Source organism: Apostichopus japonicus, chromosome 9 (assembly GCF_037975245.1).
Source record: "Apostichopus japonicus isolate 1M-3 chromosome 9, ASM3797524v1, whole genome shotgun sequence".
In the NCBI taxonomy this organism is placed as follows: Eukaryota; Metazoa; Echinodermata; class Holothuroidea; order Aspidochirotida; family Stichopodidae; genus Apostichopus; species Apostichopus japonicus.
The window spans coordinates 11,035,308-11,058,615 of NC_092569.1; the positions used below are offsets into that span (position 1 = coordinate 11,035,308).

General features: G+C 34.4%; 2 protein-coding genes across 2 annotated transcripts in view; both read left to right on the forward strand.

Annotated features, from left to right (window-relative positions):
• The first annotated feature begins 1,041 nt into the window (after positions 1–1,041).
• On the forward strand, positions 1,042–12,420 carry LOC139973360 (uncharacterized). Its single transcript, XM_071979980.1, has 8 exons — positions 1,042–1,199; positions 7,132–7,177; positions 7,721–7,890; positions 8,152–8,416; positions 9,140–9,351; positions 9,752–10,060; positions 10,628–10,892; positions 11,808–12,420. Exons 1-8 carry the CDS (start codon positions 1,131–1,133, stop codon positions 12,068–12,070), a joined length of 1,599 nt encoding a protein of 532 aa, XP_071836081.1. The 5' UTR covers positions 1,042–1,130; the 3' UTR covers positions 12,071–12,420.
• Positions 12,421–23,045: 10,625 nt separating this feature from the next.
• The window catches only part of LOC139973361 (uncharacterized), a 41,176-nt gene continuing 40,913 nt past the window's right edge, over positions 23,046–23,308 (forward strand). Inside the window, exon 1 of the mRNA XM_071979981.1 lies at positions 23,046–23,188. Coding sequence (XP_071836082.1) covers positions 23,111–23,188 — 78 coding nt within the window. The 5' untranslated portion in view covers positions 23,046–23,110. The remainder of the gene's footprint in view (positions 23,189–23,308) is intronic.

The window sequence follows — 23,308 nt, forward strand, 5'->3', positions numbered from 1 at the left end:
ACTAGAGTATTCATAAATTGCACTACAAATGCATAAAGTATTCTTATGATTAGTTAATCGCCCCAGTCTGTTTATACCACCATAGTCTACAAAGGTGTGAGTCATAGAGTTTAGCAGACGATTATCTCCAGTACTTGGTTCGATCATGTTCAAAGTGAGAGAGAACATAGCTCGCTCCATACTTCTTAACACACCTCAGGGATCTATCATTTATACTCACAGAAGGTAAGGTTTCAAAGAAAGTCTCTGTATAGATTTATCTCCCGGTTAAGAGTCTGTTAAACGGGTACGCATCGATTCACACTTGAAGAAGAAATGACTTTTACATACGGAAGGTTTTAAGTTCTTCTTGTGATCTAAATTTACTTTATTGGTTGAATAGGTTCTTTGTAACACATGCAATTTAAATTCAATTGGTCCTAAGCAGGCAAATACAACTAACAATTCGACATAAACTATAAATTCAAATGACAAATATAATGTATCGAAAATGCTCAAGATGCCCAAAACTCTCATGATAACTACAACGATATAGACTACATTGATTCAAAAAGTTTCCTTCTTCAATAGTTTGTAATATACAGTCAAACGGAAAACTTTCTGACTATTACATTTATCGTGTTTTCAAGTCTTCAGGAGCAAATGAAGCATCATAGCTATTATATGTCAATAAGTTATTATTTTCACATTACGTTACTCTACTTACACAAAATAAATTAAAAGATATCTTAAAAGACAATCATTACAAATTTGTTGATTCTACCTGTTAATTAATATATTAATTATACTATGCAGTAACCCCATGAACCATTGTCAATGAAAGCCTACAAATAGACAACGCCATAATTTCATCATATTTACATCCGTGTTGAAAACTCTACTGATGTGGATAAGTGACGTTTATCATCAAAGACATAATTTTGAAGGGTACTTTATCAGTATAATATGACAATTAACACGATGGGCACCATTGGTTATGTCCAGCTGCTTGGCCAGTCTCCTCTACTGTAGGCTACAGTTTAATTTAGGTGGCTCAGTTTTTTGTAGCTTCACCTTAGAGGAAATCATTATCAACGTTTACATCAGAAGAGAGAAGGTCACCGAACACTCCAATTCTCTCCATTATCAAGATGATCAGCAAATTGTGCAAAGTTTTTCTTTTCTTTTGGACAACAGGCTGTCTCTTTTCACAACGAGTGGTGAGTTTTAGAACTTTGATATTTTGATACTTTCTTATTACCTCTCCAATTATTTAATTCAATTAGCTTGATGTGTTATTTAGCTGCAGTTAACTTTTTAAGCTTCGGTCACCTCGGTAGAGTAAACCAATTTATGTAAGTAACTTTTTCCCTTTCCAGCAGTAAAAGTGATGTTTGTTGTAATTAAAACTTCTTAGGTTTTAAAAGTTGTAATTATTAATCCATACACTGGATAATAATTTGAGCAAAATTATTCAGGCTCATACATTTGATTTTAAATGCAATATTACCATGGTGAAAAACTATGAAACTAGAAAAAAATACAAATAATTAATTACATTTTTCAACAGTTTATTATCAGTTTAAGGCAAATATGTCATTGATATTATATTTATATATTTTATTGACTCCTCTAGATCAAAGTCAAACACTTTCATTTTATAGAAATTAATAGTGAATATTCTTCTCATCCTTGTGTAAGAATCAATATCAACTGTTAAAGAATGTGAGTTTCAAAGATTGGAACGTTTATGTTTGTTTTTTGGCATAACTGAACACAGCAAAACTCATTTCCGTTCGAGTGTGAATTTCAAAATATTATTAATACATCGCTTCGAAATAATAAGTGTAATTTAACAACTCTCAACAAGATTTCAGTGATTGAATATTATTACATTTAAAGAGCGATTGACGAATACTCAAACAAAAAATTTAATTTTACAGTTGAAGTATAGTAGTTTCCCAAATTTATGAAAATGAAAGTAAAAATCTACATAAAGTGACAATTTTTCATAATTGTGCCAGTTTAAATACCTCGAAATAACGGGTTAAAGGATAAGCTACCAATACGTAGTATTAATCAAATTATCAATCGATTCATTCAAATCTGAAATACGTTTATGAAACGATAATTTGTTTTAATAAAATATGCTGCCTTTTAAGATAACAATAAAAAAAGTCGGAAAAGTCAAACAAGAACAACTTATTTTGCACTAACAAGTAGTTTGTTTACAATGTTACCAAAGTATTTAATTTCCTTGTTACCGAATATTATATGTTGGCGTCTTTATTCAATTTGTTTTCAAGTTTACAAAACTGCCTTTCAATAAATCGTGTTTTATCTCCAAACTGTAAAACATCCTAGTCGATAGTAATTTTGCCGTAATGTTTAGCGTTCAAGCATATTTAAAAGAGAATGAACAAAAAAAAAAAACAGTTATATGAAAAGCGTCTAACAAACTTATTGAAAATAGCAAGCTATTGCATCTCCAATATATAACAGTGGTATTCACACAAACTATTTTAAATGTTTTATTTAATATCATTTACGATTGTGGAGCTAAGCAAAATAATCATATGTTAAATTATATCACTGACTCAAACTGTAATCTCTATTTTACTTAAATTTAATTAGTATACGCTTTCAGCCATTTAATTTTATTAACAACTTTCAGTTCTAAATAATATGCCAATGATCAAAAGTTATTACATCTCATCATCTTACTATTGTGTTTCTTACCTCTTGCTTCTCTTTCAAAACTTTCGAAACATGGAAACCTTTAAAGCCACATTAAATTAGTGACGTTATACCTAGATCTGCTAGTTAAAGTGTGATATACCTGCGTCAATTCATTCAAATATGAAGAACGATTATATAACTAGATTTTCTTTTAATGAAATATGCTGCCTTCTAAGATTACAATTGAAAAAAAGTCAAACAAGGAACAATGTATCTGTGCATTTACAATGTTATTATTGAGAATATTTTCAATTGCATTAATTTCCGTGTTACCAAATCGTATATGTGTAGCGTCTTTATTATCAATTTGTTCTTCTTCAAGTTTACAAAACTGACTTTTATTAAATCTTGTTTCATCTCCAAACTGTATTATGTCACTCTCTTTCTAAATTTATTCGTTTAAACGATAAATCGTAAAATAATATTTTGGCGAAACAACCTAGTCGATTAAAGTAATTTTGCCGTCATGTTTAGCGCTTACTAAAAATTTATTCAAGCATATTTAAAAGAGAATAAAAAAATGAAAAGTTTATAGTAAAGCGTCAAACAAATGATTTGAAAATAGTTCATAGTGTTATTCACACAACGTTTTTAAATGTGTTATTTAATATATTTTCCGATCGTAGAGCTTAGCAAAATAATCATATGTTAAATTACATCCTGACTCAAGCTGTATTTCTTCATAAATTTAATTAGTATATATACGCTTTAAGCCATTTAATTTAGTAACAACTTCCAGTTCTAAATAATATGCCAATGATCAAAAGCTATCACCTATCATCACCTACTATTATGTTTCTTACCTCTTTCTAAACTTTCTATATCGGAATAAAAAGTTAACTTTGTCTCCGTTTCTTTATATCAAAATTTAATTGAAAGCAGTTTCTTGTTTTTAAAAAGTAAAGCAATCCAATTTTGATATCTCTTCTGGAAACCTGGATTTGGGATTATGTGATTCATACAGAACAAACACTTTATCTCCACATCTCCAGTTACTTTTGTAATAAAATGTGAATATAATCTCTACTTGCTGGGATCAATAGTTTAGGTAAAAGTGTTTTTAAATGGTTAAAGGAATAAACAATCCAGTCGCAAACAACATTTTGCAAGGACTAGAAAAGCATGTTGAAAAAATAAACGGCATCTATCATATTCGTGCATTGTCCAAAGTAGTGACAAATATTCTAAAGGGGTTTTGTCTGATCATTTTCAGCTGTTATCTGTCGTAAATGTTGAAAAATTGCAAATCATAATTTCTAATACACATCTAGAAAAAAGACCTGTTTCGTTAATTTGAATTCATACTTTCGGTTGCTTATTTCGACGTCTATTCACTAATGTTTCACAATCATGAATTATGAATAGTATCGCTCTGTAAAGATATGATTCGTAAATGATAACAATGTTACGGACACATGTAACGTTAAATGATACATTGAGAAAACCATTAGCATTTTCTCTTCATTGCTATTTTATAAGACGTAAGCGTTTTTTCAGTAGTTAAAAAAAATAGACAAAATGCGGTTTGCCTTTAGTCATATGACATACACCGTCTCCAGTATATATCTTTTAATTTGTCTTGATCTTTTATTATTTTAATCATTATTGAATGGGAACTTCAAATGATGCAGTTCTCTTCGACCAAAATATAGTCTTGTGTAAACAAAATGATTTATCGATTCAAAGTAGGAAATAAACGCATTCAGAACTGTATTTGCTCTGTACCGTTAGAAGGGCATGGTAACGGATCCACGTGATATATAATATAAGTTTATTTAAACCTTTCAATCGGTCGAAATACTACACAAGCAAATTCTGTTTCACATCTCATGTTTTCTTGCATAGGAGCTGACACTGTAGTTACTGTTGTACCAGTATCCATAAGTTTCACTTAAACTCAAATTTATTGAGATTTTGCTGTACGGTCGTAAGGAATTTGCTGATATATAACTATAAAGAGCATTTTATGCCAGAAATTGTGAAGCTTACTTCAAGGACGAAAATATTTGACACTATATTAGTAAAAACCCCTTTTCCAAATTTGTGTATCCTTTTTTTTTTAATCATGAAATAAATTCAAATTATTCAGTTTTCGCACTGCAGGAAATCGGTCGATGCTCATTTCATGGAACACATCATTTTTTTAACTTTATGCTATTGTTGGAAATGTCTGCTTGCACCGTATAACAATAAATCAAAATATCTGGTAGAATTTCGAACAGTCATTTTCCGACGTGTATTTTTTTTAATCGATCTTTTACAGAGTGAAATCATTCACAAGTCTGGAACAGAATCGGGATATTATAATAGTAAATTATAACTTAATATTAAAATATCAACATGAAAGCAGATATTTTGTTTGCAATGTATTTTATACCTCGTAACACAGAAAATTATCACCCAATTTTTAACAAGTCTCTGTTATAAAAATCTGCATAGGGAAATAGAGCCGATAGCTGTGTATGTTTTGCTATTTTTTTCTTAAACAAAATTGTAGTTCCGTACTTTGGTATTAAAACATTATTCAATTTTTTTATTATAAAATAAAGTCTTTACTTTCGGGCATAGCGTATATGTTTGGTAAATGTTAAAGTTAGACTATTGCTGATAAAGTCTGCTTGAAACGTGTGGAAAATATGTTAAAAGCATCTGTTCCAATTTACTTCAATATTTCCTCACTGTAAATTTTTGCAAAACCAAGATCTTATAGAATGACAAAACTCACTATAGTTTAGAGCAAAATCAGGATATTCCAACGGAGTTAATTTCCCATCCATCATTGTTTACCAGAAAGGTATAAGAATTATTTGTTCAAGAATTAGATTTTCCTGTTTGATTAGTTAACAGCGTTTGAATCATCAACAAAAAGGGAACAAATTCTTAAATTCTTTGTCATGGTGACATCCTTGTTAGTGTAATTCTCAGATACAAAAAACAGTAACTGACAGGATATAGGATTCTCCCCGTCGCCCAGAAAATAAAACTTCATTTTAATCATTCTTGAATAAAAATTCTAATAATGATGATGACTGTGTATCTTCAAATTGTTAACAAAATTTAATTTAATTTAAAGTTAATACAGCTGAATATTTATTGGGAAACAAATAAGAGTGTGTTTCTAGACCATGATGGTTTTTTGACTAAATTGTGTCTCTAGACCATGGAGGTTTTGTAACTAAAGTCTGTCTCTGGGCAGTGGTGGTTTTCTAACTAAACTGTGTCTCTAGGCCTTGGTGATTTGGAGCTAAAAAATTTTTCAAAGTGGTTCTAGTTCTGTAACTAAAGTGATGAGAGCACGGAGGCAGGTGCCTCATACATCGAATATTATATACAAATATTGTCTACCCATTTCGCGTCCTGTTTGCTTATTTCGGGTTCTTGTTGATGTAATCATAAACATACTCTACTCAGCCGCCTCGTTCTCTTCTGATAAAGTTTGTTACTTCAATGAGCTATAATTACAAATGCTCCAAAATACAGTAAGTACTAACACGATCTAGTTTCTCACAGCTTAATAACTTTTGTGGAATATTTTGCTTATTTGTGTTTGCTATCTCAAATAAACACGGTTTGAAATACAAAAATTAAAAACAACATCGAGAATCTTGTAATGGACTATTTTCCCTCAAATTAAAAATATTTTTTTTCGTGACTTTATATTTAGTGCCAATGCAAGTATTGTGATTTTTTTTTCACAACTTCCCAAAAGTGATTTTCGTAGCGCATTTTTTTTTATATTTGTGCCAACCAGGATATTATAGTTAAATGATACTTCGTGTATGTTAAAGAGGCATAGATATATATCAAAGTACTAGGTAGAATATCTACGTTAGAGTAATTGCCTCTACCTAGACGTGTTCGTCTAATGGCTTTATAACGCTTTAACGTCAAATATGCGAAGTAAATTTTTTTTATTTTACACAACGTCATTTATATCTAGGTTTATTAGGGTGATAGTTATGTCGCTGAATAGTCATTCGTTTCAAATGTTATACTCTCCGTTAAGTTTGTGTATTTGGTATCAAAGGAAAGTTTAATATTTGGAGATTAAATGGATAAACATTTGTTAAACGAATTTACAATTCGAAACAATAGCATGGTTAAGTACCGTCTCTGGGGTATATTACATTGTTACACTGTGAACTAGAAAGTCCAACTCGTTCCACCAACCAACTCAACTTCCAGATCGTGTTCGCATGTAGCATTAAGTGGCGCCAAATATAGGCGATAATGTATTGTCACCAATCCAGCCCCACCCCTCCCAATACACACACATTTTTACCACCCCCCGTACTGCAGCATATCAGTCATTTAAAATACTGAGTAAAGTATACATCACCTCAGTTACACATGAACAAGTAAATTTGCCATTTAACTGCGCTGTTACATTTTGTATTAATTTCCATTTGACAGGATGCTCTACAGACAACCAATGACAACACTGGTGATAATAGTGTAGGTAAGTGAACCTGGCAGGCCTCTAATCTTATGTAAATGAGTCGTCAAAATATGACGTCATGATTAAATAACAACAATTATTCGAATATGTGGATTAACGTTATAATTATGATGTTATTTCCTTATCAGTTGTTATTAACGTTCAGTGATTAAAGTTAGGTCAGTTAACTATGCAGGCTGTAAATAAATCTTCAGGTACGACGTCATAAATAAATATCACTAGAATTGTTTGAATACATGGATTTATTTGATAATTATAATGTTACTTCCTGGCAATCGTTATTAACATCCAGTGATCATTCTTTTTAATGTTTTATACAAATGTACTTTCGTTTTCGTTTGATTCGAAAGTTGTGTGTTCTTCCAATGATAAGTTGGATATCAGCTAAAACAGTCAATGCAGCGTATTAAATACATTAATAACAGAAAACGTTAATATTTAGATTAATCGCATGCTATTTGGACATGAAAATTACATTTTATTTAATCTTCACTGTGAATCAACTCACAAAAGCAAACCAAATTATTTTCTTGGGCATACTAGGTTCGTCGTTTTTCTTCTACCAACAATCGAATTACCCGAGAGATTGCAAAGAAGTCCAGGAGCAATGTTCATCTCATAGCTCTACTGGTGTCTTCACGATCAAACCAGATGGCTATCTAGAGCCTTTTGAGGTTTACTGTGATAACACAGACAGTTCTGGTGGATGGACGGTAGGTCACTATACAGTCTGTTTACTTGACATATTTCTTTTTCTCTTATTCTGTTTCTCTTTCCCCTCTCCCTATTATTTCTCCGCATCTCCGGTAAACTCTCCTCCGGGTGATACCACAATATGTAGATGCACACTGACATAATACACAGTATGCATATCCTGACTATCTTTGCCAAGAGAATGGTTTCCAGTGACGTATATTTCACAACAAACAAACCAAGTACATCAAATTCATTTTATAAATCATTTACACCGTTAGGTAATTCAACGTCGCGTAGACGATTCCATCGACTTCAGCCGTGACTGGGACAGCTACAAGTCTGGCTTCGGCTTTTTATCTCAGGAATTCTGGCTCGGTAATGAGAAGATTTCTCACTTGACCAATCAAAAGAAGTATCAATTGGTGATTGAAATGACGTCATCAAATGGTTCTTTAATCCGGGTTTCTTACGATAACTTCCGCATTAGTGATGAGTTCAGCAACTTCAAGTTGTTCAGTCTCGGACAGTATTCTGGAAGAACAGGTAAGTTGTATCATTTCTGCTTAAAATCCTTATTACTTGTTCCCCTTAGCTAAGTTATCAGGTCAGATGACCAAGTTCACCATTTTTTGGAATATATCATACGCGGAACCAGAGGCTTGGGATGACCCCAATCCTACCCCTCCCCCCTCAACACCACACAAAAAAGTATAATTATTGGCACATCCTTACGTAGAGAACTAATGTTAGACATAATCTATAGCCTAAATCTGCAATCTAAACTTGAAATGTTGTTCTTTTTTCTGAGAGAGTGTCCGCAGATTCCCCTACATAATCAGCTTTAACGACCCATGGGCCACACTGCTTTCCAATTTACTTTGTGGATCTGCCCAAGTCAACCAATCACCAGTGTAACTTGTACCTTCCATATGACATTGTCATTACTATTATGTGAGACAGTAACTCAAGGAAAATGCTGCTTCTCTTTTAGGCTGACAACTAATGGATTCAGTTTTGTCAGGTAAACAGTTGTCACGTATGTTTAGAGCTTATCTGAGAATAATAGCAATCTATGATCATGTCGCCAGAGAATATTTGCACCCGGCCATGTGTTTGTTTATCTGATGGAGTATGTAGTAATATAGGCTTTTAACACTAGTTTCACAGCATGTTAATTACAATTAAAATACACAACGAAAGTTACATCATCGGTATGTTTCAAATTAAGGTCATTCCTTTAAACTACCGACATATCTATTCCTGCAGACGTTATAACCCTTTGCCCCTACAACATGGTCTATATAAACTGCAGTAACTCCTGTCAGCGGACTTGTGATGCACCAGAAACGTGTCAGGATGGTGTCTGTAATGAAGCCGAAGCCTGTGTTTGTTCCGACGGCTACTTCATGAAGGGATCAAACTGTGTACCTCAAGAACAGTGTGGATGTTACGAATCAGAGGGACAAACAGTTATTCCAGTAAGTTGCGTTTTCATTTCATTCGTCTAACTGTTGGGCAGTCAAATCTGCCGGAATATGTGAAAGACTATGCACTGTGACAATTTTTAACAACTATTCTACAAACAACAGCATAGTTCAGACTTTTTCCATATTACCAGTCACTGTAAATACTGTCTGTTGTAATGACTGCATATAAGTGCAATTAAACTCCAATATATAAATTAGTTTTCAGTTAATTTAACTATACAGTTTTAGGAATATCTGTCAGATTATAGAATACTCCGCGTAGGGAATTTAAGTGCTTACAAAAAGACATTACAATACAGAACAGTATTTACCATGGATGATAATAAACACAACATCAGGGTTAAATGTAATCTGTAAAAAAATGAAAGTAAAGAATTATTTTGTGTTTCAGGAAGGTGGCTCTTACGTGAACCCTGGATGTACAAGAAAAGGTGTTTGTACCAACGGGCAGATTACGTGGGATGAAGAATATGCATGCAGTCCTAACGCAGTGTGTGACGTCAGGGACAAAATAAGACAATGTTATTGTACCGGTGGCTACAGAGGAGACGGTGAGACATGCACGAGACCACCTAGAGATTGTCAGGAAATTTATGAGGATGGATCCGAGGATAACGATATATACAGAATCAAACCAACTGGGTGGACCGGCGAGGCCTTTGAGGTTTACTGCAACATGACTGACGGAGGAGGATGGACTGTAAGTCATCCCATTAATTAAAACCGCATTGATGGCAATTAATCGGTATACACTGTATTAAACTACACTTTAGTTATTATAACACATGAGCACACAATATAACACTACATTGTACTGTAAAATATACACTAACTTACCCTAGCCGCAAGTTAGTTAAAAATACAATACATATTACTGCACTACAAAGCAGTATTTTACACAAAGTACAAAAGTGATAAAGTATACCTTTTATTCGATTGTAGAAGAATAGGTATCTTTACATACAAGTGCAAATCACATGTTAGTGTAATGACCGTTATTGTTACATACTTGTACATAAAGATGGATAATCGTTCGTAATGGATGCACTTTAAACTACAGTTACCATGTATCAAAATAACATCTACATAATGGAAATGCCTTGGAAAAATTAATGGAAATGTTTTAACGAGGTTTTTCTTTATCGGTTCCTTTAAATTCGTTTATGTCAACGTTCTTCAACTCTAATGTTTCTTGAAAATTTAGTTAATCGCTTGCTATATTTGATCATGACAAAATTATTCCTCTTCTTCACACATTTGTTCAAAGGTTTTTCAACGTCGTGTGGATGGAACCGAGGATTTCTACCTCGGATGGGACAGCTACAAGAAAGGTTTTGGAGAATTAGACCACGAGTTTTGGCTTGGAAATGATAAGCTTTCTAACTTGACCAATCAAAAGAGATATGAAATCAAGATTGATCTGGTAAACAGAGATGGTGCTCCATACTATGCCAAATTTGACAACTTTCGGATTAATGACGAAAGCGATAAATATCGGTTATCTCAACTTGGAACCTACAGTGGAACAGCGGGTTTGTTACAATTTATTTGGTTACATACACATCCTTTAGATATCTGCACAATTCTACAACTATAAATGCTTCTACGGTCTGTACGTAGTTGAATGTTCTTTATTATGTGTTGTCTTTGACCGAAGACTTAAACAGTGAATGCTTAGCAGTGATAATGCAATACTTTATGAACATGATGATATGAAGATGGATTGATGGATTGATATATCCATATTTCCCTTCTTGAGATTCGTGTCCTTCCTTTCATAAATCACTTAAACAAAGGCACAATAAGATTACCAACCCCATTAAACATCAACAGCTTAGTAAATCATTCTCATACCATGTTCTTGTTCAATTTCAGACCTACATGATAGACACCTCTGCTATTCACTGACCTATGTACACACGTCAACGCAAAATCATGCAATATGTATACCATACTTTCTCCAAATATACAATTGCACAAATCAAAATTAGCATCATCGAACTGTTTCAGAAGGGCAAACCCATGTTTCAGGCCACAATGTTTGATTTCTAGTCATTTACTCACAATAATGATGCCGTATCAGTTACTATTACTTTATATCATTGAAAACAGTATAAACGTTCTTGATACACCTTCTTATACGTATAAATGGGATTAATTACACCATCATTTTAAATTTTTTTTTAGTTTTTTTTGTTAGTCATTAGATATTACAGCATATGACATTTCAGCAGTACCGAAATATAATTTTGGTGTAAAATAAAATACCTAATAGAAAGAAACTAAGAATAATACAATATACCATTTAATTTGCAATAAGTGGAATAATGAACCATAATCGTTAATTCATCAATGAAACTTAATAAATAAAACTCTCATTGCAAGCAACATCAATATGTCTGTCTTTCAGTGACATTACATAAAATGTTAATTGTTCTTCTTTGCAGACTCTCGCAGCAACCCCGATGGTTATGCTCTTCGATATCACCTCAACTACCAGTTCACTACCAAGGACAGTGACAACGATGCTTATGGTTCCAACTGTGCGGTTAATGATCGCGGTGCATGGTGGTACAATGCTTGTTATTATTCCAACCTCAATGGAAACTACCATGCCAGCCGAGGTAGTTATAGCAGTCCTTATTGGTATTACTTACCAGGCAGCTATTACAACATCAAATATTCAGAAATGAAGATTCGTCCCTTTTAGTAGGGAGCACAATGTATTTCTAGACAAATATGCATATACAAATATTTGAGCAGATCGAGCTAGTTTTCCTGTTCCTCAGCAAGTTTAAAGATGCCACCTGACTGAAATTATGGATAGAGAAGTCACGTGACTGATAGTGAAGAAAACACATCGATGTCACATTAAAGTGCAGGAAAACAATGAATATACTCGAGTGATGACGCTAATGTATATCAAGATATATGTCAACGCAATGCACCCTAGTAATGGATATGATTCTTATTCTATTATCAATGTTTGCTCATTTATAAGAAATTTAACGTTGAATATTCCAAACAATAAATTGAAATTACAACTTTGAGAAAAATAAACACTTCTTTTCTCATATTTACCATTTTTGGATTTCAATTCCTAATTACACTGGATGATGAATCAAGCCACGTATGACCTGAAAATGAAATATTGTATCCGTACAGTTTTAGCACCCACCCACCCAACCGACCCACCCAACCCACCCCTCACACACCGACACTACAACTCAACAATTTGATTTAAATTTTGTGTTTTATATCGCAAAACTTTATGTAGCAGTTGCAATAGCACACACTTTTAAGTGACAATGGACTAAATACTGACAATAACAATTTGTACACTCCTTGTGTCATCCTGAAAAGTTGAAATCGTTGGTTCAGAAAACACGGAACCGTAGAAGTGTCGTTTTAATATTAAGACCTCTTTGTTAATATTCTGTGGCAATTTCAACAATATGATTAATTGTATTAACAGTTTTCAACGGGAAGAAAATCAATATTGTGCTGCAAAGTAATTATTCATAAAATGTTATCAATTAAGTAACCATTGCAACAATCTACAGCAAAATCATACATTGATTAATTTAATTTCATGAACCTAGTCAATTGAAACCTTTGCAACCGAATAATTCATTAAGTTTGCATCAGATTGTAAACAATACAATTTTTTTTATTCTGTTGAACCAGACTTAGGGTTTCACTCATCTCCAAGCGTTAGACAAAGAAGTATAACAACGATGCCAATCAAAAGCGGACAAAATAAGCTGTTTTTCCCTTAAGGAAACTGTATGTGCGTCGCAATACGCAAAGTCTATTTCTTTCAATGTATTTACATCAAATTACCGTCCAAATTTCACACAGCTTATACGAGAATGAACCGATTCTCTCTGAACATTCCTTTAGACCTGCTGTTAACATTAACATGGATCGTTGTGACATGTGACCTCGATATGTGTCATGCCGTGTTGTACTAATTTTGCGACCTAAATGAAGATCTGGTTATTTAATGGCCAAAGAAGAAAATGCGATAAACTCGTTTCCGAGTAACGTTTATGCCTAATTAAGGACAAATATGTTTAAACTTACTTGTTTTAATTCTCACCTCTTTATAAACGAATACATGTGATAGATACAAAGGAATAAGAAGAAATAAAGTAGGGGATGAGGATGGGGAGCTTGACAGAAACGGAGAGGGAAGGGAGAGTGAAGGGAGGGAAGGGATGGGAGGGAAGGGTTGACCAACCCAATGAAAGGACAACCGATCAATAAGAATAAATAACTCAGTTTAGAACTTGTAACTTGCGAAAATGATAAACATTACTTTTCTTAATCACATATAGTTATGTATTCCAGTAAGTTTCGTTTTGCAATTCAACATCGACTCTTTGAAAAAGATCACCCGAGGGAAGGTTATGATGACGTCAGCAAGGGAATAGGCAAGGAGTTTCCTAGCAGTAACGATACCATTGGTTACGGATGTTGTCAGGATACACTTCAATGTTATGACGTTTACGACAATAACGGCAGGCACGGTCACACACGTATTGCTCATCATAGGGTCCATTGATGGTGAACAATAACAGCGAAAAAAATAGACGAGACGACGTCCATCCAAATGAGAATAGTGAACAAAAGAAAACATGAAGAACCCGTGGCAAGACGTTTTAGCTAACCACATCTTTATAGTTCCATTACTTGTTATTCCCTAAAAATGGAAAATTACACAAGTTTGTGCATTGGCAAGCACTGTGACATATATTATGTCTGCATACTATGGTAGATGATGTCTAGTATCAATCCGATGTGATATAAATCCTATGTGATATATAGTGTCTTCATTATCAATGGTAATTGATATTGTCACCCCAGCACCGTGCTCCAACATGGCCGGTTAGTTTATCATTCTAGAAGAGGTGGACGGTAGATTTAAAACAACTATGCTCGTGGAATAATTTGTAACATGTTAAGCAGAAAAACAAGAACGAAGCAGTAGAGAACGCTGTCGGGTGTATGGCAGAGCGGGAGGGGGCGGGGGGCGGGGTGGCGAAGAAAACACGATTCGATGATAATCGTAACCTTTGCAGTGATACAGGTGTATGGATCTGTGCGTTTGCGTGTACGTATGTGTGGGTATGTATGTATGTTTCACTTGTGGAGTATCTAATAAAGGATTACAAACTGATCTGTTTTATTATCATAAGAAATACGAGAAATTCGTAAGAATGAAAGTATTCCAGAAAGAAGTTGTTAGGTAAATTCAACATGTGAACCATTTAAGAACAATACGCCATACAGGCTATTACTGACGTGATCATCAGATTTGTATATATATATATATATATATATATATATATATATATATATATATATATATATATATATATATATATATACACACTTACACATGCACATACTGATCGTTTAGTCTGCTGTGATGCGTGTAATATGTAGATCGAGTTTGAGATTTCTGGCTTGGAATGTGATTTCAATTCAGCGTCTAGTGAAGCTATTGTGTTTGTTTGCGATAAGTGTGTGAAATTTAAGGAATTAGAGGAGCTATTGAATAGCTGTAGTTGTGTATGGACGGAAGTCGGGATTAGTAGGGCTGCGAGTAGTGCAATTGCTGAAAGGGATTGTTGTGAGGTTGTTTCAACTTGTAATGGATTCGACGTGTTACCTGTGGAGGAGTTGCGTGATGTTGGTGTTGGGAATAAGGTCGCCCAGGAGGGAAATAGTGAGTGGCTAGTAGTGGACGAAGTGCGTGGTGATTGTGATGTGATAGACGATGGTAGTGTGGTTGTAAACAGCGGTCAGTGGGGACGGGAAAGGTCGAAAGGAAGAATGGTATTGTGTGGGGATTCACTAGTACGGTATGTAGACCGAGAGTTCTGCAGGGCGGATAAAGCAAAAAGGGTCAGGGTATGTTTGCCAGGTGCTAAAATCCAGGATGTCAGTAAAAGGGTAAACAAAATCGTGTCAGATGAGGAGGTGGTTGTGGTCAAGGTAGGCACCAATAATGTGCAGAAGGAGTCACAAACCGTTATTCAGACTAGGTACCACGAATTGATGTGTCGACTAGCATCAACTCGGGCTAAAGTTGTCATATGTAGTTTATTGCCAAGATTTGACAACAAGGTTCAGTCAGGTAAGATTGTTACTTTGAATGGTTTATTGTATAGTCTGTGTGCTGACTTCGACTTCACATTTGTTGACATGTGGTCATCTTTGATTTGTTTGCCAGGGATTTGTTTGCCAGGGATTTGTTTGCCAGGGATGGGTTGCACTTAGCTAATACTGGGGCCTCGTTGTTTGGTAGGATGGTGAATTACACTGTTGAACAGCTATGTTTAAACTAAATTGGTGGGGGGAGGGCGATGAGATCAGGAATAAATTTGGATAAGGATTATGTTCCTAGTGGAGGCGATTACAAGCGTTTTGAAAGCAAGAAAAGTGATAGCCATGGTTCTAACTTTAGTGGGCACGCTAAGGTACATAGTTTCAGGGATAAGCTGAAGATTGTCTTTACCAATGCTAGAAGTATTCGTAAACATTTTGCTGGATTTACCGTGCTTCTTGAGGATCTGAAACCAGATGTGTGGTATCACCGAATCTTGTTTAAGGGAGGACATTGATAGTGCTGAGGTTTCTCACCCGGGGTATGTTGTGTATCGTCAGGACAGAAGGGATACTCATAATGGGGTTGGTGGGGGAGTTTTACTGTATGTTAGGGATGACATTGTAAGTGTTGAGAAATCTCAGTTGCAAGGAGCTTTTGTTAATTCTGTCTGGTGCGAGTTGTCCACAAACAACTCCAAGAGGTCCAGTGATGTTATCACTGTGGGTGTTGTTTACCGTTCCCCTAACAGCAGCGACGATAATGATGTCGTACTGTTTGATTCAAATTAGAAAGGCTGCTAAAGGTGATGTTGTTATAAAAGGCGACTCTAATTTTCCTGACATTAATTGGATAGATGGTTCCAGTGGTAGGAAGGGTAGTAATTTTCTAGATGTTGTGCAAGATTGCTTTTTACATCAACATGTTACTTTCCCTACTAGGGGGGATAACATACTGGATCTTGTTTTGAGTTCTGATCTGTTGTTGATTTGACGGGTCTAGGAAAACTAACAATTTATGCCGATAATGTGAACTCATTGGCTACTGATGTGTAGCTTTATGTAACATTACAAATGTGTTTGGTATGTCCAGAACAGAGCGGTATAAATCTACAATATACATAAATTGCAAGCGAGTGAACCTCAATATGTAATCATCACATTAACATCAACTTATGCGTTTACCATGTATTTGTAAAGTTCTTAGAACTCAACTTGGCTCAGTGACCCCTGATGTGTAGCTTTACTTAAAGTTAAAAATCTGCTATATCAATAGAAAAGGAAAGCTGTATAAATCTACAATAAACATAAACTTGAAGATAACCCCCTAAATTTTACCATCACGTATACAACTATAGTTAACGTTTCTCATGTTCTTAGAACACAATGCTGTAGGCAATTTTCTGTGACCATACGAGCCATATCTGTAAGAGCGATTACGGAGATGGGTTTAACACAAGGATGTGTAAGTGAATTGGTAACCAAAAAGGCCGAGGTAAAAGATGATGCTGATATTTGTTTTTTTTTACCACATTTTTGTCATAGCATAACTGAAAGCCTGTGAAGCTTTGCAGATTGTCAGATATATCATTTTAATAAACTAGAACATTTATTAGTTCTTGAATCAGAATTAGTTTGGTTTTGTGTCTGATTAATTCTAAAGTTATATAACGGACGTACTAGGTGTTTAATGCATTACTTCGACAGTTTCCTTAATCTGCATTGGATTTCTAGCTTCATGATAAAATAGTATAAAGCGTCGTCAACATTAACAGTAATATTTTAAAGAATGAGTTTCTTGACACATAACCAACAAGAGGTGTATAATGTTAGGATTTGGTATTATCATATCTTTCTAAATGCAAAATATTATTCTCAAACAAGGTTACGATCAATATAACTAATTCGGATACCCAAAGGAAACATGGTTAAGTAAAGAATTTAGAACAAGAAATATTTCGTTCAGCTATAGTCCCTATATATATATATGTAAATATAAATATATATATACATGTTTATATATATATATATATATATATATATGTATATATATATATATATATATATAAATATATATATATATATTTATATAAATATATATATAAATATATATATATATATATATATATATATATATATATATAAATAAAAATCGTAATGAGTTGGAACAGTGTAAAAACTTCCAGCCTACACCGGGATTCGAACCCGGGCCTCCCGGTTTATATATATATATATATATATATATATATATATATATATATATATATATATTTATATATATATATATATATATATATATATATATATATATATATAAATATATTTTAATGAAAATCGTAATGAGTTGGAACAGTGTAAAAACTTCCAGCCTACACCGGGATTCGAACCCGGGCCTCCCTCTTGGTACGCGGACACCTTAACCAACTATGCCATGGACGCTGATTGTTATGTCCAGAGGTTCGAACTCGGTAAGGAAGGTTGTTACAAAAATTGCAGTGATAATAAATGCACATTGCTAGATTCAATGTTGAAAGTTTACCCTAGATGATCTTTGTTGTAAAAAAAAAATAACGGAGTTGTTAAATCTTTGTATGCAGTCCATAGCCTATAGACATGTCACCCAACAGACCACTTTTTGAGAAACTTACCGTTATTAATGCAAGGACATTCCATCCCACCAACAATGTGAAAAAGTTGACGTAGAAAAGTTCCCTTCTTTGGTACTCCATCTTGCGAGCCCTGTGCTTTGCGAATAATACCTGAGATTATCTTCAGGAATTATCTTCGCCGTTTCACCTCAAATGTGGAAATTCTCGAAAAGTAAGTACCGAAGACGCTTGTTGAAACTTTGAAAGGTTTTTATCGCATTACATGACGTTTGCGACTACTAGACCATCCCATCTTGACAAGTCCCTTCTAGTCTTCCGTTAGAATGTATGTAAATAGAAGCTACGAAATGTCATGGAGTGGCATGATTGGGTGTGACAGCATTCTAATGCGCAAGTCTGCAAGCGGCTGATGTAATTTTAAACGAGGAAGTAAATGAAGATGTAAATGAATGAGTCTAGTATGACATCCTATTACATGTACGATATATTGTATATGTATAATATGACTAGCGGAGGATGATGGACGGTAAGTCTAGTATGGCATCCTATAGTATAGATTATATTGTATATTTATGAAGTATGGCCGACGGAGGAGAACGGACGATAAATCTAGTAAGACAACTCTATGGTATAGACGATAACTTACATAAGTATAATATGACTGACGGAGGAGGACGGACGTTATAATCAAGTAAGACATTCTATAGTATAGGCAATATTGGGTGTTGGGGTTATAAGGGTTTCCTCTTATGTCCTTTTTGACCATTTTGCTGCAATTGCTATCCAATTGCGATTGCTAGCCATGATAATAGCAACCCTACTTAGTCCCAAAAAATCGCGCAGGAAAGATTATGATTGCACGTACATACAACACTTTCTGAAGGTGTTGATCGATTTTAAAACCAACTAGCTTTTTTGAAACACTCGTTGACTATTCTAACAATGTTTTGAAAAAGACGCCAACAAAAGCGTCAATTTCTGTTATATCGTTTAATGCAGGCTCTCAGCAGGCACATCCGACTGTGCACATTGTCATCGGCTGTGACGCAGAGGTGGGACGAATCCCTGTGAGCTGCAGCATTTCAGATAGTTCTTGCCCTTTCGGCGAGCGAAAAAACAAATACATGTTAGTAAGATGAATTCAAATTGTCTCGAATAACAAGAACCAGCATCTGTTCCATTTTAAGATATGTATTTATCCCTTATAGCAAATTTAAAGCAAACTAAACGAAATCTCGAAAAAGGAATTATTTCCTTCATATTTGTTCTTGCTTTCCTTCCTTTTTGTTTTGCAAATGTATGAGCTGCAAAAAAAGAAAAAAAAAACTCCGTTACAAACTTACCCGTCCTCCTCCTGTTGACAACTGCCTCCTTCATCAAATGAGTGTTAAGTTAACGATCGCACTTGAACATGTCTTCGAATCGATATTCGGGTGGAGGATGAGGAAGAGGTGGAGAAGTCAGATGGAATTGTTAGTCTAATTGTAAGATAAATTGCCACAAAAAAAAATACATGAAGTCATAATCACTCACTCAACTATATCATAGCTGTATTCCTCCCCAGCACCCATCCTCATCCCGCTTCCACACCGCCCCATGAAAAAAATCCCATCTTATTTAAAATTCTGGTGGGGAGGTTTCAGTTTGTTTAAACTCCTCCAACTCATTAATATGCATAATCTCAATCAGTATAAACAATGTCATTTACCTACTCGTTGGGTACTTATCACTGCAACTAAAATTGTTACAATATCCGTAGTAGACATCCCGCGTGTGCTTTGGTCATTTAGGGGGCCGTTTCAATTTGGATATTACCTGGTATGTCTGTGAAAACCCACATTAAATTTCCACTTGTAGGTTATCGGGAATACTACCCAATCTACAAGAATGCAAGCAAGTGGTCCCTCATTAGTAAAATTTCAAGAATCATTTTTTGTCACTCTAAAAGTACATATTTACACTGAGATATTAAATTGTCTATTTCATAATCCACAATGACAGGGACTTATTTGGAGGATCAAAGTAACTCTAACAGAGTCTTTTTAAAAGCTTTGTAGCATGCTAAACTTTGGGCCCGATACGGATGACTTTGAACACTGAAAGAAACTACCTGGCAAGGTTATTTCTTGCATAGTATGGAAATTAATACTCTGTTAGTGATACAGATAAAGAGTTTTGTGCATTTAAAATTACCATTTGGCCAAATTTTGGCCAGGTTTTGCTGTACCATTAACTTAACTATAAATTTGAGTAGTTATAGGGTTTTTAAACTTACTACTAGCTTCAGAGAATTCAAACGATACATCGACCAGCAGGAAAAAGGTGAATGAGTCGATTGCTTCTTTCCATTTTGAGCGGTTTATCAGTAAACATTATCTGTTTTCAGCTTACCCTCTTTACACTTACAACAACGATGACTAGACTTGCCAAACTGCAGCAGGAAATGTGTACTTTAAGCTACGGCTTATGCGCATGATCAATATGATGAAAGTTTACCAAATGTATATGTAATAGGTGGTTGCCGTCTTATTATCACAGTAGGGCATACATTAATTGGTGTATGCTTTAGAAAGATATTTGCCTGCGGAGATGTGTATAATAACGGAGTTTTTTTAAAAGTTGGAACATTGATGAGCAAGATTAGCCAATTGGGTAATCGATTTAAGCATTACGAATGTATGACGTGACTGACGAGTCGAAATGCTATTTAAAATCTATTAAGGTAATAACATCTACTAAGTTTCGGTTTTATTGGTCGAACGTTTAAACACTTTTACATCTAAGAGAGTATTTTGTGTAAGTTCTTCTCAATTTTTCTAGTGTGAGGTGTCATGTGTGAGGTGTAAGGTGTGAGGTGTATCCGGTCAGTTTTGTAGAGCAAACAGTATTAATGAACTTTCGGTTTTACTTTGTTTTGTTTCTCATATTTGTTTGGTATTTCTATATATATATCTGCGTGATTACAAGGTTTCCTCTCAACTTACCTTTACAATTTGTTATCTCTTCTTCCAGTCTTTGCACTTAACGTTGTCTCTTTCTTTGTTTGATCGAAACCAGACCGCCGAATTGCTAAAATCAAAATCACATAAATAACGAAATCAAAACTAAAATTCTGTGTTTGGTCTTAACTTAAATAGCAGATTTTATTTTCAGTGACATATGCTCTTTAAAGGACTAAAACAAGTTTGTGCATTTGAACTTTGAACAAGTTGTTGTGCATTAAACGTAAAATGTTGGGTTTATTCTATCTGTATCGTTTTCCTTTGTCTCCAACTACCCCCCCTCCCCCCACACACACACTTACCCCTCGCATACTGCACACTCTCTCGCACGAACTCACACACACGTCTACACTTACCTCTCAACTATTCCACACACTCAAACCTCCACAGTTATGTTATGTTGAAATATGAAGGTCTGAGGTGATCTTCAGTCTTCCGTCTTTAAGTTATTAAAGTTACCATTTGATACACCTATTACACTAAACAGGGTACTATGGGGAACAACATGTTATTCAAGACTTAGAGTTATCAATATTTATGTCTCTGAAATTTGTTTACTTGTTTTGTCTCTTCGTACCTTTTTTCTGTCAATGATATCTCACTCACTAATGGCGGATTGTTTCCTGCTTAGCATATATAACGACTATTTGTACACTTTACGTGGTATAAACGGCTTAGCTTTTTTAGTACAAGTATATCGGTTTAAAGACATCCCATATAATTCTTTTTGTTTTGATTATATACTGTCATATCGGACTTAGAAGCCAGTCATGAAGCAATTCCCCACAATGCCCTAATTGCACCAACACATCGTTTATTGAATGCAGATTATGTAGCGTTGTAGAATGTTTATTCTTTGGTAGACTTGATCACTTATATGATTACGGACGCGTTGGCCATTCATAGCACCATCATTATAAATGATTTCTTAGGTAAGAAAGCCCAAAGATTGGGTCAATTATTCCAAACCACTTCATTCACCAAAGAACTAGAGTATTCATAAGTTGCACAGCAAAGGCATAAAGTGGTCTTATTATTAGTTAATCGCCCAACCTGTTTATGCCAACATAGTCTGCAACGGTGTTAGTCATAGATTTTAGCAGACGATTATCTCCAGTACTTGGTTCAATCATGTTCAAAGTGAGAGTACATACCCCACTCTATACTTCTTATTACACCTCAGGGGACTGTACTATTATTTATACTCACAATACGGAAGGTTTGAAGTATTTCTTGTGATACTTTATCTGTTGAATAGGTTCTTTGTAAAACATACAATTTAAATTTATTTGGTCCTAAGCAGACAAATACAACTAAAAATTCGACTTAAAATAGAATTTCAGATGACAAATATATCGAAAATGCTCGAGATATTGAATTTATTTGCCCAGAACTGTCATGGTAACTACAAATATATAGACTACATTATTTCAAAACGTTTCCCTCTTCAATAGTTAGTAATATACAGCCAGACAGAAAACTCTCTGATTTGTATATTTATCATGTTCAAGTCACCAGAAGCAAATGAAGCATCATAGCTATTATATGTCAATATGTTATTATTTTCACATGAAGTACTCCACTGACACAAAATATGTTAACAGATATTTTAGAAGACAATTATTACAAATGTGCTGATTCTTCCTGTTTATTAATATAATAGTTATACTATGAAGACCCCCCACGACTGACGTTGATGTTACCCCATGAACCATTGTCAATGAAAGGCCATATATACACACCGCATAATTTCATCATATGTATATCCGTGTTGAAAATCTACCGATGTGGATAAGTGACCTTTATCACCAAAGTCATAATGTTGACGGTTATTTTATCAGTATAATAATAACACGATGGGCAACACTGATTATGTCCAGCTGCAGGTCAGTCTCCTCTACTGTAGGCTACAGGTTAATTTCAGTGGTTCAGTATTTTGTAGCTTCACCTTAGAGGAAATCATTATCAACTTTTACATCAGAAGAGAGCAGATCACCGAACACTCCAATTCTCTCCATAATCAAGATGATCAGCAAATTGTGCAACGTTTTTGAAGCTTTGCTTTTCTTTTGGACAACAGGCTGTCTCTTTTCACAACGGGTGGTGAGTTTTTGATCTTTGATATATTGATACTTTCTTATTAACGTTCCCATTATTTAATTCAATTGGCTTGACGTGTTATTTAGCTGCAGTTAATATTAAAGCTTCAGTCACCATGATAGG

Coding starts and splice junctions, on each gene's coding strand:
- LOC139973360 (XM_071979980.1), top strand. CDS start 1,131: ATGATCAGCAAATTGTGCAAAGTTTTTCTTTTCTTTTGGACAACAGGC. Junction 7,891..8,151: donor ACAGTTCTGGTGGATGGACG/GTAGGTCACTAT, acceptor TTACACCGTTAG/GTAATTCAACGTCGCGTAGA. Junction 9,352..9,751: donor AGGGACAAACAGTTATTCCA/GTAAGTTGCGTT, acceptor TTTGTGTTTCAG/GAAGGTGGCTCTTACGTGAA.